This window comes from Marmota marmota, unplaced genomic scaffold (assembly GCF_001458135.2).
Source record: "Marmota marmota marmota unplaced genomic scaffold, marMar, whole genome shotgun sequence".
NCBI lineage: Eukaryota > Metazoa > Chordata > Mammalia > Rodentia > Sciuridae > Marmota > Marmota marmota.
The window spans coordinates 9201899-9219383 of record NW_025999932.1 but is presented as its reverse complement, the minus strand read 5'-3'; the positions used below and the strand labels follow the sequence as shown (position 1 = coordinate 9219383).

Sequence of the window (17485 nt, the reverse complement as noted above, 5' to 3'; positions counted from 1 at the left end):
TCATAACCCACTTGAATCAAAGTGTGAAATATGATATATCAAGAACTATGTAATGTTTTGAACAGCCAACAATAAAAAAAAATTCAATACAGATACAAAGTGGATAAATGTCAAAAAAAAATATGCTACGTGAAAGTAGCCAGTCACAAGGATCATATATTGTATGACTCATGTGTTTGAAATGTTCTGAACAGGCAAATCCACAAACATAGAAACAGATTAGGGCTCTCTAGGATAGAGGTGGTACGGGGACAATGAACAATGGAAATTCTCTTCCGGGGTGATAGAAACATTCTAAGATTAGATTACAGTGATGGTTGCACAATGCTGGGAATATACTAAAAACTACTGAACTAAACATTTTTAATGGGTGAGTTTTACATTGTGTATATTCTATTTCATTAAAGCAGTTAAAACATAAAAGTCAATTAGCTCATAATTTATACTCTGAAGAAGTTATAAAGGAGCAATTTTCATCTAAAAATGATAGAAAAAAGTAGTAATGTGAAGGACAGAATTTGTACTACACACAAAAATACAATAGAAAAATCAACTCAGCTGAAAGCATCTTCTTTGGAAAAGACTAAAAACTGCAGTAGACCCTGGCCAAACTGCACAAGAGAAAAAGAGAAAAGTTACCAGGAAAATGGGGGCATCCTTGCAGACCTTAAGAAATATGATCAGAGACAACATGATGAAATGTATGCTAAGTATAAGACGCCAGGCACAGAGAATATATTCTGTATGATATATTCCCTAGGTAAAGCTTTCAAACAGGGAAACTCACATATCATGTTGGAAGTCAACAGCATGCCTACCTTTACGGTTTATTAATGTGTTGGGGGATGGTTCTTGGGGTCTATTTTTCATTCAGGTGATCTTTACACCAGTGTGTTTATTCACTTTGTGAAAACAATTCATTATGCTTCATGTGGTTTGGGAACTTTTTAAAAGTGCATGTTATACTTTAATAATATCTGCTTTTAAATTGAGATGGAATTTTGGATTGCTATAAAATTTATGGAATAGAGTGAGATGTGACATCCGACATACCATTTAATAAAACTTTTGAAGTGTTCGGTATTGTCAACTTAGTTTTGCATGAGGAGTACTGAGAAGAATTTCTAGTCAAAAGCAAACAAATGCCTTTAAAAAATCAACATCTAGGGATGGATCAAAAAAGAGGAATCATATTCTTTCCCAAAGGTTGAAGAAGAACATTGATATTGTTCGATTGTCTCCTAAATTTTATGAGCTTGCAAATTCGAGACAACAAGACAACATAAAGAGTTATTCTTCTAAAAATGGAGTGAAATTGTCCACCATCTCCCTCCCACTTCCTAAGTGGCAACTCTCAACACTGAAAAGGAAGAAGGAAGAAAGTCCTTTCCACTAGTCTTTTGCATTTTTTCTTACTTGTTATGAGAGACTCTAGAGGATGTGTCTTGTAACAAAGAACTCTTGCACAGGAAATCCAAAATTACAGGGTTGGGATCCTACATCTAGTAGAATGCAGATCATCTGTACTTGGAAAAATTACTTATTATTCTTAAGTTTCTACTCCTTCACTTGAAAACTATGGATAATATTGTCTACTTTAAAGATGATTTAAAGTGTCACTGAAGTATATTTGATATACAAAAATTGCACATATTTAATGTAGGCATATTGATGAGTTGGGGCATGTACATACACTATGGCTACAATCAAGACTTTTGTGAAGTTCAGCGCAGATAATGGTAAAGATTTATGAGCTAATATATTGGTTGCCTTACTTTTTACTCAAAACAATAGCTTTATCCATTTAGTAACACACTGGGACTATTCAAAGCAAAAAAAAAAATGCTTAAAGAGGACCAGATGCAGCCACTCTGCCAGGAGAGGACATTTAAAAAGTCTATAAAAGGTCACCAGCTGCAAGGATTCTGGCTCTTGAATGCACCTTCCACATTTTAGAGGATTTCTATTCCTCTTCATATTATTTTTTCTACCGTTTTGTAAGCTTCCAGAAGTTTAGTGCATGCTCGAGGGGCTGGGTTGAACACCTACCTAGCACCAAACAAACAAACAACAACAAAAAAAGCATGGTCAATTTGTTTTATTTGTAGTGTCAAAATTTCTTTTTTGTGTGTACCTTACTACTAAGCTGTATCTTCAGCCCCTTTCATTATTTTTATTTTGAGACATGGTCTCACTAAGTTGCTTAGGGCCTTACTAAATTGCTGTGGTTGGCTTCAAACTTTCAATCCTCCTGCATCAGCCTCCTGAGTTGCTGGGATTACAGTCATGCACTACCACTCCTGGCATGATACGTAGTTTCTTAGATGTAACTTTAAATAGCATATTTATATATGAAATAGAGGATGCATCCATATTTTTCCTCATGAAGCAAGATATTTGCAGCCAATATTGATATAGTCACTTCTAAATCAGTATGTTTAATCAAGCACCTGTGTTTAATACCCTCTAAATAGAATTACCTTGAATGCAAGTGCTATTAAGTACAGAATAACTCCCTGAAGCCTTCAAATAATCCTCTTGACTTATAGTTACTTTCTTCACTAGAAAAATTGCCATTTACTGAGACTTCCGCCAAGGGATGTTCTTCCAAATCCTGTCATGGGTTTGAGAGCCTGAAGTTCCACCAGTTAATTGTTGTACAATCCATATTATTCTGGCCTTTCTTCAAAAGCAGTGTTTTTAATACAAATCCAATAGCTTTATTTCTATGTTTGACTAATTTGCGTTATTAAAATTGAAACTCAGTTATGTAGTACTTGTTCATGTCTTCCAAAGAAAGCTTGTTGTGATTTGTCAATTTGAATTGGTTAAAATCTAATTGTCTAATTTTTCTAGTCCATCCAGTGCTACTCTCTACATGATATTTGCCAGTTTTCTATTTGATTTTTTTTTTCTTCATCCTGCTCTTCAAATGTACCACAGTGGCTATTTAGGGACTTGTTTGCTAGGTTTTTGGTTTTTTGTTTTGTTTTGTACTGGGAATTGAACCCAGGGTGCTTAACCACTGAGCCTCATCCCCACACCTTTTTTTTATATATATGTTTTTAAGAGACAGGGTCTCGCCAAGTTGCTAAGTGCCTAGCTAAGTTGCTGAGACTGGCTTTGAACTCATGATCCTCCCACCTCAGCCTCCCAAGATGCTGGGATTATAGGCATATGCCAAGGCACCTGGCTTGTATGCTGTTTTTGAGGAACATGTTCAGTATTCCTTTAATAGGACATCAAAGTGAAGCTCTGAATTCCTATGAGGCACCTAGACATTCATTCAAGTTGCAGGACATACGAGGGAGGACTGTGATTTGATGCATGTGTGTGTCATTCTTTTCCCAGGCTGTCACTCTTCCCATAATCCTTCATTCAAGCTTTAATCCCTTTGCATGGGTTTCAGTCTCACCCCTAGAGTGACTGGGTCTTATGTACTGAAACTGTAAGATTTTTAAAAATCTGGTGGAAGAATCGAGTTCTACAATTACTGGTAGGCATTAAACTGACTTTTTATAGAAACTTGAGTAGGTTTCTCTATTTTTTTTTCCTGTCTAAATGTTCACATCTGTGGATATGAGAGAACTGTGACTTTTATAAAATGATGAAGACGGCATAGGGTGAGTACAGGGTGAGAGGACAGGGCTTGGCCCAACAAATTCAGATGTGTAAATTCAGAGTTAAACATACTTAGCACTCGGCTTGTTTTTGTGCCACATGTCTTACCTTCCCCCTGCAGCATGCTTCACATTTATCTTTGTATTTATGTATATGCGACACACACGTACAACACACACATACCAAGAAGAACACCAAAGCTTAAGGGTCTCAGGGTTAAACACTAGACAAAGCTGTGATTGCCTGGAAGAAGCTAGAATGCATGTTATATAGAGGACTAAGGAACCAACTCTCCAGGCTCCACTTAATGAGCTTCCAATAGGAAGTACAGAGCCATGGCAAATTCACGGCCCAGGGAATGGGGACGCAGGAGGAGATGGGGTCTGGCGCAGGGGACAAGGAGATAGACACTGAGCACTGATCATGGAGAAGTCCCTGTGCTGAACTTTAAATGGAACATGAAATCTTCAAGGCAAACAAATGTAGCTCTGTATCAACCTTCTAAGACCTAGCTGGTGAGATACTGACTGAGGACCCAAGGGAAGAATTTAAGTCTGGAAGGTGTCTTCTGAATTGGCTTGTCCAACCTGCTCACTGACTGGACCTCTCTCTCTCCATGTTAACAAGCTCCAAGCCAAGGCCATGGCAGTGTGACCCAGTCTCCTTTGTGCATCCAGAACTCCCAGCAGGACCCAGTGCACCCTGCAGGTGACAGCCCTGTGCAGATCAGCAGGCTACAGCAAGGACAGTGGTAAGAAAGAGAGAGGCTGCGCAGGCAGGATTGGGGGATTTTTTACATTCATTTTTTAGGAAAAAAAATCAATAGGCCTGCTTCAAAAGATAAAAAACAAACAAACAAGCAAACGAAAAACAAAAACGGGAATTCTGTAGATAAAAAAGACAAAGGAATAGTAGTAAGAAGTGTGAGACCAGCCAAATATGATGACACTTTAGTTAATATTTAAAAACCTCTAAAGTTGTGAAGTGGTATATTTATTTTTTGAAAATATAACAGAATAGAAATATTTATGCTGTAAGTTAACATACCTAACTACTACTGAAATAATCCCTAACAACTACTATGATCACAGGGCAAAAGACACCTCACACCCCAAAACAGGATTTTTTTTTTTGATAGTAGGGATTGAACCCAGGGGTGCTTAACCACTGAGCCACATTCCCAGTCCCCTTTATTGTGATACAGGGTGTTGCTAAGTTGCTTAGGGACTCACTAATTCTGAGGCTGGCCTCAAATTTTCTCAGCCTCCTGAGCTGGCCTCAAATTTGATCAGCCTCCAGAGCTGCTGGACTTATGGGCAGGCATCACTATGTCCAGTACAAACAGGAAATTTTTACCTTCAGGGTGATTTGTTGGTATAGATGTTGCAAAATGTGCTTAATATCATACTATGGACCACAGTTTCACCTGACTATACAATAATAAGCCATCCAGAAAGTGAAAAATTATAACATTTATGAGAACGCTTGGGCACCAGGGACATTTCTAATGGGGAGAATTGCATTGGCTTAGCAGCAGTAGCATGAGAACAGGAAATCTTCACTGATTAGTGCCATGTTCTTGAAATTTCAGCAACCTTTATAGCTTTTGCACTTTTCCAAAATGCAAAGGACTTAGATGGCTCTTCCAAGGAAAGCCTCGTAGCTTCCGAATGGCTGTGTCTCAGCTCTGCTGTTCTCCACAGGTTGCTAACCTGGCCTCAAGCATTGGAGAGATGTGGAAAAAAGTCAGAGAATGCACTTCCCTGAACGGTGTTTGTCACATGTCACTGGTCATGGTGGCCACTGCAGTCCCCATGTGCTGTCATACTGAACCAGTATGATGAATAAGAAGGAACCCTGTGGCTGATATTCTAGTCCATTCCAGGGGAATACAGAAAATGCTGGAACAGGATGCCAACCACTATTACCAGGTAGCTGTCATTGAGTTAATTCTAAAAACGTGTCCCCTGCATCAGTCAGACCTGCCTTCCCATACGACCTCTTCCAAGCATGAGTCCCTGGAAAAGTACTCCATTTCCCCTCATCCATGAAAATGAAAATAGCACCGCCTACTTCCCATGGTTGGAGAAGCATGAGCAGTTGGATACAGCACCTCTCCTCCTAGCAAACGCAGTGACGTTTGATTATTTTCCCTACAATTTCCGTAAATTTGTCAGGCATAAAGCCAAGGCAACTGCTTCTACCTTGCAGGGACTTGCCAGTTTTCTCATCCTTCCACTCAGCTCAGACGTCTGCCAGACACAAGAGTGACAGTGCCTTCATGCATTCTCCTCTCCACCAAGCTAGGCCTCAGCATGAAATTCTGTTCCTGAAAACAATAGTCCTCTCGTTTGCTGGAATAAGGATGAGGTAATTATTGAACAATCTAAGCCACAGAAATGATTAAGGTGCCGGTGGCATTTACTTATGCAGAAAGATAAACACAGTTAAACAATTGTAAGTTGGTCAAATGGTAAGAAGGATAAAAAAAATCCATGAACAAATATTTAAAGGGCATGATGTATCCAAGGATAGGCAGGAATTATTTACAGAAACTCAGAGATGAATAAAGCATGTGGTGGAATAGAAAGACATTAAGCAATGAGCTTCTGACTGTCTTAAAGGCCTTTGTAAAGGGAGAGAACTATTGGATCTTGGAAAAAACAAATAACTGCCTGTCCAGCATTCAAGAGTTTTCTGAAGAAAGACACTGTCCAGATTGTAGCTACTGAACCAACAGCTATACCTCACTCACAAAGCACGCAGCAAGAGGAAATGATAGAACTCGGTCTATAAACTTATTATTATAATACTTCAGTTGCCATGTCTTTACCATCTCTCATGCCTTTGGGAGCTCTTCATCATTCTGACAGGAAGTAAAATAAAAACATTCAAAAACACATGTAAAAAAGTTGCCTTATGGTCAGCAGGGCTCATAATTATGTATCTATATGTAATAGATGGGTACAAAAGTGAATGTAGCAACATTAGTTAAAATTGCTAGATGTTAATAAAAGCCAACACATCATTGAAGACATTCTACATGTAGAAAGTAAACTATGTCAAATAAACCATTCCCAAGCTTATAACCATTTCTTTCTATATAATGCTTGAATTTGAGTGATGTTTGTCATTAAGTCAATTAATCACTATCTTAAGTTGCCAAATATTATGTGCTATGGTAGTACTTGAGGAGTCTGAATATAGTTATGGCTAATGACAAATGTATTTTATTTAACTATAAAGACCAAACTTAAGACTAACTCTTAAAACCATTCAGATTTTTCCATTTTATGAAGACAAGTCACTCAATCCACACATTCTTCTTCCCAAGTAAGGAAACACCACATGCTGCCTAACCATGGTACCAACTGAGCACTAGTAGTCTGTGGCAGAAAATCAGGTCACATGGTGGCTATCGTGAATCCACTCAGTTAGAAATCCAAATATAGCATACCTATGGAAAGATGATCACATGAAGGGTTCAAATAGGGTAAATGATAGGTGTAAAAAGGTATTTTGATGCAAAATTTACCTGCATTGTTGTAAAAAAGGTACAAATTTATTGTGAAAATATGAATGCCAAATACTGTAAAAGTGTGAAAAGAACCGTGAACTGATTCTTGGATTGGATTGGTGACCTTGACAAAAGTAGTTTGTTGGTGAAGGAAAAAAACAATTAGAAAGGGTTCAAAGGAGACTGATGAAGGGAGCTGCAGACTTCTCTCTCATGGGGTTTTGCCAGTAATAACAGTTAATCCAACAGGGATGCACGACCCAAGGGGGCTATGTTTTTAAAGTGGAATATATTACCACAGATTTATTTCATGGTCAGAATAATACAATAGGATGTGGAAATCTTACAGTGAAGAGAGAAGATAAGTGGATTAATGACCCCAAATGGCTGAGAAGATGTACTGCTCAGTTTGGGGGTTTTCTTTCTTAGCCCAGAGCACTAAGAGTTCAGCCCCATGTTCAGGATGAAAAAGAAGAGCAAACAGATAGATCTGCAGACCAGCTTCCCAAAGTAGTTGTGGAGTGTATGGAAATTTATGAAATGAGGACACAGCTGAGATTAGGGGTGGGAAAGAATTAAAAGAGATTTGGACAAAGACCTGCTTGAGATTATTGACTATGCATTTGACACATTTGAAGAAAGACCAGTTCGGATGGGTGATTTCTTTTTTCTTTCTTTCTTTCTTTCTTTCTTTCTTTCTTTCTTTCTTTCTTTCTTTCTTTCTTTCTTTTCTTTCTTTCTTTCTTTTTTTCTTTCTTTCTTCCTTCCTTCCTTCCTTTCTCTCTCTCTCTCTTTTTTTCTCTCTTCTTTCTTTCTTTCTTTCTTTCTTTNCTCTCTCTCTCTCTCTCTCTCTCTCTCTCTCTCTCTCTCTCTCTCTCTCATCAAAATAGCTGAGTAAATGTAGGTACAAAATACGTAGGCTCTTGGATACATGGATTAAGTAAGGTTATGAGGAAAGAAGAGCCAGATAAAATGTCAGTGAGATAGCTCCAAAGAGCATGTGGCTAGACTCCTAAGGCAGCAGCAGTCATCTTTGTGCACCTTCCAGAAAGCAAATGGCATGGTGCACACGTGAGTGAGGCTCTATAACCTTGTGTTTCCAGAATCAGTATTAAGCATAAGATGTAAGGGGCTAGGGTTATGGCTCAGTGGTAGAGCGTTCACCTAGCACGTATGAGGCACTGGTTTTGATCCTCAGCATCACATAAAAATAAAGAAATAAAGGCATTTTGTCCATCTACAACTAAAAAATATTAAAATAAAAGGATAAGATGTAACAACTTCATAGAAAATGACTATGAGCCAAGTCACTAATTTAAAAGCAGCAAAATAATACAGGCAGGATTTAGGTTTCTAACAGTGTGTTATGTTCATGATCAATTTGTGACCCTATGACCTTGGTGAATGTAATCAATAGGCTTTTTATTAGAAATAAGAAATACTTAAAATACATGCTACTGAAAAATTAATGAAAAAGTAATAAAATATTTAACAAAATTCATTACATAATAATTAAAACACTACAAGCAGTCCTTTTAGATCAATTTTGCAATTTATTAAGGAGAAAACACCATTATGTGCCACATCCACATCTGTAAACCATCATATTCCTATGACAAAAATGACTTGGTAAGCCAGGGGTAGTGGCACAAGACTCTAATCTCAGCAGCTTAGGAGGCTGAGGGAGGAGGATCACAAGTTTGAAGACAGCCTTAGCAAAGGCAAGGTGCTAAGCAACTCAGTGAGACAGGGTCTCAGATGTGATTCAGTGGTCAAGTGCCCCTGAATTGAAAGCCAAAGATTTGGTAAAATAGAGTACATTTTTTTCAAATTGTCCCCAAACCTCACAAAACAATCTCTACTTTTGAGTAAACTTACTTATATCCTTGATTTTAATGTTAATAAAACACTATTACAACAAAAGTAACTTGATTCCAACAACAGTAATTGGATAACTATTAATCTAATCATAATATATATATATTGCTAACATCCTATTACTCTGGGAAATAATATGCATTCCATTAATAAAGAGTTTCCAGTATAATAGAGAAATGAAATATTATAAGAAGTGGGGAAGACAGATTTCGTTGAATACTGTCTGTGTCACTTGGTAGATATTAGTCTTGACAAAACCCAAACTCCTTGAACCTCAGTTTTTTAGGCTGTGTATTGGCAATGAATCTCAACTGTTAAGGTTTGGATTTGGAATGTCCCCAAAGACTCATGTGTTGATGGCTTCGTCCTTTATGGAGCAATGTCCATAGGTATGGCTTTGGGGAAATGATTAAATCCTGAGGGCTCTGACCTCAACAGATCAATACATTAATGGCTTCGTAATTTGAATGGACTGTCAGTCTGTGGTGGAGGGTGCCAGGGATTAGATATGTCCCCAAGAAAACACTCCCAAGGACTATTTCCTTCAAGTAGTCCATTCAAATTAGGGAGATAAGACCTGATTGAAGGGAGTGGTCCCTGAGGGTGTGCCCTTGGTGGTAATATCTAGTTCCCAGCCCCTTCCACCGTGGACTGAAACCCTGAGCTAAAATAAACTTTCCTGTTCTAAATTGGTATCCTCAAGTATTTTTTACAGAGATGAAAAGTTGACTAAAACATCAACTTTTGACATAATTAAATAATGTAAATGGCAAGTGATTATCAGTACTGGTTAAGAGAACTGGAGTCTAATAACCTGGACTTTAATCCCAGCTCCACTCATTAAAGCTATGTGAACGCGAGGATTTTACTGATTTTTCTTGTTGTTGCTGTTTCAAATTCCTCGTTTTTAAAATGAAGAGATGGTTAATATTAGTGTTTTGCCAATTAATGGCAAGCAGTGTACTAATGGATGCATACTGTAGAGGACCTACCACATAGGTTTCTTGGGAAGATTCAAAAGTGCACATGACCAGAGTTAGGAGCCACGTTGACAGCTGTTCCACACACTAATAACAACTCTGTAGTCGTAGCCTCTGCTATGTGTGCACTAATCTCAACTGACATTTCTGCACTGTGAAATCCATCCTGAGGAATACAGAATCTTCCATTCACTCAGCAAGGACATGTGCAGTGTTGGTTGTGTGCCAGGCACAGGTGAGGCTCACTCAAGTGACTGTCCCCTATCATCACACCAGTGGGTCCCAATTAATGCTAGTATTAAAGATCCACAAAAGCATAAAGAGAAACATACATTCCATAGAAATATCTCACAAAATGAATAGCCTTATAAAATGAGCCATTCCCCTGAGTGACAAAGTAGTGACTACCCCATATAATTCAGAAATGGTGTCCAGATTCCTACTGCTCTCCCTTGACACCTCTGACCTCAAGAAAAAGTTGAATTTCTTGAAATGAACACTGGGACCATAGTAGATTAAATTACTAAGCTGTTTTTCTAGTCATGCCAACACCATTGGCTTGGAATTGTGCTAACCTCTCTAAATTGGTCACTTACATATTTGAGTTTACCTTTATGGGTTTATTTCTTCAGCTCTTAGGTGATAAAATAACAATATTTAAATTATCACATACACCCTACATGATCTAAATTGTCCTTTTGGTCTAGAAGTTTCTCATCATTTGGAATGAAATTAATGTAAAATATTAAAAGGAAGGAAAATCTAGAATTCCAGAACTAAATGAATAAATTAAATTGAAAATATTTTCCCTTTAAATTTCTGCTATTCTTTTTAAATTAAGTCAATTTTCAAAATTTAGAGGACTTACCACTTTACACAGAGGAGGTTCGTAGTTTGAAAATAATTGTTATTAAAGTAGCATTTTAAAGAATTGAAGAGGTACCTATATTCCCATTTCTATTTTGCACAATGGTCAAGAAATGGACACAGCCTGACGTCTGTCAACTGATGAATGGATAAAGAAAGCACAGTATGTATTCATAATGGAATACTATACAACATGAAAAGAATAAAATTCTGTCATTTGCAATAATATGGATGGAATTGGGGATAGTTATGTTAAAAACTGAAAATAAGCCAGGAACAGAATGGTAAGTCCCCCATGATCTCACTCATGTGGGAAATGTAAAAAGTTGATCTCATAGGAGTGGAGAGTAGAATAGGAGTCACCAGCGGATGGGAGAGTATGGGGAGGTGGGAGAGAAAGGTGATCAATGTGTACTGGGTTAGTTCTGTTGTGAAATTGCAGACTAGGGAGACTTTAGATAATGATAATGAACCATGAATTCCAAAGCTAGGTGAAAGGATTTCAAATATTTTACCATTAAAAATGATAAATGTTTGAAGAGATAGATCTTTAACCTGATAAAAACATTATTCAATATATATGTATATCAAAATATCATGTAACACCCCATTAATACATATAATGTATGAAGCTATGCTTGGTTATAAATAAATTTAAAAATGAATAAAATAATATTAAAGTCATAAAATTATTAACAAAAAAACATAAATTTGCTGCTGAATGTAGAACTATCCTAAAAATTCTGCTAATGTGCAATATAAAGTAAAATTTGTAATTGATGTGAGGAGTGAAAAGGGAGGGGGGCTCAGTGCCTCTGAAATATTTGTCAAGGGATTTATTTACTGGATAATTGACCATTCAGTATTAGCTATTTTCTAAGTATATGTAAACTCAACTGACTCTTTGAGTAGAACTCAACCCAAAACAAACCATGTTTTTTAGCTTTAATTATACCTAAATTAACCTAGTAAGCTATTTTACACTTTGTCACGGCATTTTTAAATTTATTGCACCATGGCAGTGTTAACCATGTTTAGAAATCTATACAAAATATTTCCCATTCATTGAAAACAAAATAAATAATTAAGCATAAGGAAAAAAATATATGTATAAACAAGCAACATATACGTTTTGTCTCTAATATTATTTCATTTAACAATACAGTAATATTCCCATAAGATTTTTCATTAAGAAACCGCACTGCAAAATATCCCTTGTTTAAAAAAAAACAAAAACTAGACATTTCAATTTAGAAACGCTATAATTTTAACCAACTATAATAATTAACAAAAAACATAGGATGTTAGCAACAGGTATTATCAAAAGATGTATAGCAAGATTCCTGCAGTCTTAGCAAACAAAAACAAAAGAAAAAAAAAGCAACCAAAACTAAAGAATAAAAACAAAAAACACTTCCAAAGAAAAGGAATGTGTCTTTAGTGGTAGGAAAGTTATCTTATTTTACTTTGATCTGAACACTGACTTTTTCTTATAATCATATGGTAATGGCTCTAAAATAGTAGCCCAAATACTGGAAGTCTTGTGATTCCTATTTGCTGATGGTTACTTTCTTAGAGGGTAGATACTTCTTCCCTTGCACAGAACCTTGTAAGAAGGAAGGACACTTCTCATTTCTTTGGAAACTGATGAATTTCACTACCACACTGGAACAAAGCAGTTTTGTTTGTGTAGGTGCACATACATTTCTACTTTATAAATGACATATTAACTTGAAAACACATTATAAGTAGCTCATTTTTCATTCCTTATTTCTTTTGACACCCTATAATTTATTTTAGGTAAGATGTGTTAGTAAGAAAGCCACATACCACTGATTAAACTTACATGGCCTATAATGCCATGGCTTCTATGATAGTAGCCAAAAAATAAATGAATTGCAAGAAACATTGCATTAGTCACATCAAAGATTTTTGAAAGGTTATTATCCTGCAAGCAATCAAGGTTCTTATTTGGTTTAAAAATTCAAAGTAAAAATGTCACGCATTTAGGATAAAATGTTTATTATACATAACTGCATTAATTTTCTGTTTAAGTTTTCATTTTTTAGTATTCCAAATAAAACTATTTGTGAAATGTTGATTTCCTGTGTATTCCTCTTTCTTTAGTTAATGTAACATACCCTCTAAATATGTATCTTCATATGTTATGTAAGCCTTAAAAGGAGATTGCTTTTATTTTTGTTTCTTGTAAATAACTCACAACCATGTACTTGATCTCTAATCCCTTTAAAATAAGATAAAATCCATGTATTTATTTAGGAAAAATAAAAAACAGATTTTAAAAAAATGTCTTTATTTCCAAAATGATTTAGTTAGAGCAGTGTGGTTCAAGGCCATGTTTGGGAGCTTTGGACCTGTTGACCTTCCTTGTTCCGCTCCAATACAAGGCAATGATGATCACCCAGGGCCTGGGCAGCATTCTATAAAGATTTGAGAGCCTATGAAGATGCAGAAAACAGACTTTCCTTCTTAAATAGAATCAAATAAAGATGTGCACTCAGTAATGACTATCAGCTGTCAGTAAGAGCATACAAGAACTCATACAAGAGCACACGATGCCACTGGAGGGTTATTTTTAATTCTATGCAATGAGGGAAGACTTCTCAGAGGAGATAATACTTTCTCTGAGCTTTCAGAGACAGGAATAATTTCATGAATAGGAATAATTTCAACAGGTGAATATAAAAAGGAGGGGGAGATTCTAAGCATTCTTAAAAAAAACATACAGAAAAAATGACAAGGATTTTGAAGCAGTTAATTAGGGGGCTTCTGAGTTGTGATTGGAGTCTCTGGAAGTAGGGGAGGGGAGAGGAAGGTGAATCAGGAAGACAGCATGGAGTGGCAGTGTCCATGACCACAGCTAATAGCCATCCTGAAAATGGCCCTCACAGACCAAGTCCATCAGTGCAACAATTGCTTTATGTGGGAAGAGGGGTTGTGAAGGTGAGGATGGGAGTAGCGTTTCAACTCCACACTCTTTACATTAAGTACTCCTCAATGCGTATTAAAAAGTTCCTAAATTTTGGAAATGTCTACTACCTTTCCCTATGACACAAAATACGGAGCTATTCTTTGTTTTATTTGCAATCATGGCAGCCTGTATTATCCACAATTGTTTTTCTCAACAGGATAGTTTCCCCACTTCCAAGCCTTGGCTTCGTTCTTTCTACCTGTCCTTAAACCTCTGAATCTTTCTCAGATGTCAGTTCTCAACTTGTAGATCTGAGCATGGGGCACCCTGACTGCTTCATCTAATTAGATCCTTCCCCAGAACACCCTCTCCTCCACCATTCTCTGCCTTACAATTCTCTACCTCTACAAACTTATAGGACTTTTATTTCGGTAGTTTCTTATTAATTTGTTCCTGCCCATATGCAGTGACTTTCTGCTCCATGTTTCTGAGCTCCATCATGGGAGTAACTATGTCAGTTCTATTCACCAATCTGAAGATAACACCTACAGCAGGGCCTGGCATATTGTAAAATTTCCATAATTATTTGTCAAATTGAGGATTTGCAAGTATACAGATATATAAAACCTCCACCCCTAAAAGTTGCAACTTTAAATTAACAAGTCAGATTTTAAAAGCTTCCTAGGGCAATTATTGTGCAGAGTACATAAGAAATAAAAAAAATATTCTTAATATATTTCTCAAAATAATCTTTACATAATTAATTAATTATATTTAATATAGAAGTATATCAATATATACCAATGTATAAATTATATAATATAAATTTTTATATATTTCCTAAAATAATACTTAAGTACTCAAATAATAATACAGAGCTAAATATAATATAGAATTGTATCTATCAATATGTAATGTGCATAATATAAGATTTTAATATCTGCTTAAAGTTAACAATACTAATGAACTAATTTCTTTTTGACACACAAGATCTATGTCAATATTTTTCTCCACTAAAGAACATATTTCTTTCTATAAGGAAATATAAGGGAAACAAAAGGAAAGGTTCTGAGGAAATTGCCTTCTAACTTTTCTTCCATTCTCCCACCAAAAATAAGGTAGTGAAGTGAACTCAGATGCAGTTTGGTATCATCTCAGGTTCTTGACTACCAAGAGAGCAGTCAAGGTTGAAAACAGAAATCGACTATTAGATAGCTTTGAAATTTCTGTACAGTAGAAAGAAATACACCCCATCTTTTCTAAGATTAAATATAAAAGTATCTATTAAGTATAAAGCTAATCCTCCTTTATCACCCAATGTCACACATAGGGTTTGTTGTCCACATTTATAATCTACTTGCTATATATTTAAAGAATGCCCTTAATAACTCTGTGTCATTGTATCAAAATAAATCCATTTAGAAGAGAATGCATTCATATACTTTAAAAAGAGATGGTAAATTCAGAGCTTGCTGTTGTGAAAACTGTACTTCAAATGACACTGATTATAAGAGGGGAGAGGCCAACGGGTTAGCTCATGACAAGGTGGAGCTCCACCATCAACAGTAATCAGAGCAGGAGACTTGTCATAGCACAGGTGTGCTGGGGAAGGCTCTAGGCTAAAGCAAAAAGCAAAAATTCACTTTTCCTAAAAGCTTGTACTCTGGTGGGAAAGATCATTTCCTCCCTACTCTACAAGAAGTTTCTCCTCTGCCATTTATATAATTGTATTTCCCTTAGGATGTGCACTCTGACATTTCTGATGTTTGCCTTTTAAGGTTGAAACTAAGAGCAAGTCATCCCTAATTTCTTATTGAAACAATGAACCATTGTCCTCTTAAAATATTTAGTGTTAGTCTTTGTTTTAAAAATAAAACCACATATTAAAACTTTTGGTCATGAACTTGTAAATATGTGAACACACATACATTCGAAAAACATGCAAAACATATGCTTCTCTTCCCTGTCTTCTAGCCACAGGGCCCTTAAACAAACACAGCTGAGCACGGAGAATACAATGTGCCAGGCAAACGCATACTCCTATTAACGTAAATACATTCTTCTGTTTCCTGCCAAGCCCACTCTGTTATGAAAAGCAAGCAATCCCCATTTCTCTTTCACAACACCCCACATGCTCCTACAACAACCACCCTTAGCAACTGCATGTGCAGACAAGCAAGAGAGGGACGACGGGCTGGGCTCCATCTCCTGAGTGGGTTGCCTTCTCAGACCCTGACATTCTAAAGTCAGCAAAAGGTCATGCTGGAAGCTAGTTGTTTCTCAAAATAAAAATGATGGTAATAATAATAATAATAATAACTATAGAAAGTAACTATTATGGTCATCTACATGTAGTCATTTCTTGTCCATGTAGTTAGAGGTTTTTAAATTAAAACTGTCTCATATTAGGGATTTACACTTCTCCAACACCCCTCTCCCCCTCAGACTCATCCTTCTTGGGATTCACTGTGCTCTGTCCCCATACCAAGATTTGATGAAGGGACTTCAGAGCTAGCTCTCAGAGCCTCTATCTGATAATCAGCTCTCTGGTAAATCTCACACTAGTTCCTTAGTTCACTCCCCCGCACACACTCTGCTCACTTCTTACTACAGCCCCTGCTGAGGGCACCATAGGGGATCACAGCAGCACTGCGACCCCAGGAGGTTTCTGGAGGTCAAGGGAAGCCAGGCACCTAGGAATTCCTGAGCCTCAAATCATACTGTGAGCAGCAGGAGCGATCCTAGAGTTGCAGAGAGGAAGATCCCTTCCCCCATGTCCTACAGTCAGACTCCTTGCCCAGGGAAGCTAGCTAGGAGTCTGGGAGTAGAGACAGGTTTCCCAGCTCCCGGCCCGCGGGCGACTGGAGAGCACCCAGCCAACTTGCCAGCTCTTGGCGGGGTTGAGTTTTTAGCGGCTACAGGTTGCCTGACAGCAGATTCACAGCTCCCCGCGGAAGGCGCTCAGAGGGAGACCTGGGGGGTTGGGGAGGGGTGGACAGCCGGGACGGAGGAGGGAAAGAGGGCGGGGATGCCCGAGCCCGGTGGAGCTCCAGCCGGGCTGGGGAGACCGGAGCCAGCCGAGGCGCACCTCGCAACAGTGACCCACACAGACCTTGGCGCCGCAACCTCCGCTTCTTGAGGCCGAAGATGCGCACTTTGGAGAAGATATCCACCAGGTTGCCATTGCAGAGCCCGCGGTTCTTGCTGGGGCTGCTCCGCCTCCTGCTGGCAGACGGCCGGTCCCAGTGCTGCTCCCGCGCCTGCCGCTTCTGGCGGATCAAGCCGCTGGCGATGGCCGCGGCCATGGTGGTCCAGGGAATGGGTCCGGGGAGGGAGGGGACAGAGGAAGGGGAGCTGGGGGCACCGGAGAGGAAAGGGGCGGCGCAGACCAAGTCTCGCCCTCGGGAAAGCAGAGGGAGGGGCGGTGTGGCGGGGTTGGGGAGAGAGGTCTGGGCTCTCAGTCCCGACTAGGACCCATCGCCCTGTCTACCTAGCGCGGGGCAGGCGCGTAAATGCGCCCGGGGCGCAGCGGGGTGAACCCCGGGAGCCCGAGGTCCTGGCCTCCGCCTCCCAGACTCGTCTGAGTCCTGAGTCCAGAGCGGGACTGCAGCTGCGGGCGCTCCCGGTCACCCGGAGTCGCCGGAACCCTCTCGGGGGTCGCCACCGCAACAAGCTCTGTCTTCTTGCCCG

General features: G+C 38.4%; 1 protein-coding gene and 1 long non-coding RNA gene across 3 annotated transcripts in view; both read right to left on the bottom strand.

Moving 5' to 3' along the window:
- LOC125616049 overlaps nt 1–13439 on the bottom strand; it is a 21938-nt gene extending 8499 nt beyond the window's left edge. The window contains exons 1-2 of the long non-coding RNA XR_007346662.1: nt 13429–13439; nt 3701–3704 (exon numbers count right to left, since the gene is read on the bottom strand). This is a non-coding gene — a long non-coding RNA (uncharacterized LOC125616049). The remainder of the gene's footprint in view (nt 1–3700; nt 3705–13428) is intronic.
- The window catches only part of Fgf14 (fibroblast growth factor 14), a 339751-nt gene that overhangs the window by 203074 nt on the left and 119192 nt on the right, over nt 1–17485 (bottom strand). Inside the window, exon 1 of one of the 2 annotated variants that reach the window (XM_015483994.2) lies at nt 16908–17479. The exons of the other annotated variant lie outside the window; for it this stretch is intronic. Within the exon in view, the coding sequence (XP_015339480.1) occupies nt 16908–17100 (193 nt within the window). The 5' untranslated portion in view covers nt 17101–17479. Of the gene's footprint in view, nt 1–16907; nt 17480–17485 lie in introns of those variants that run through there. 2 annotated transcript variants of the gene reach the window in all.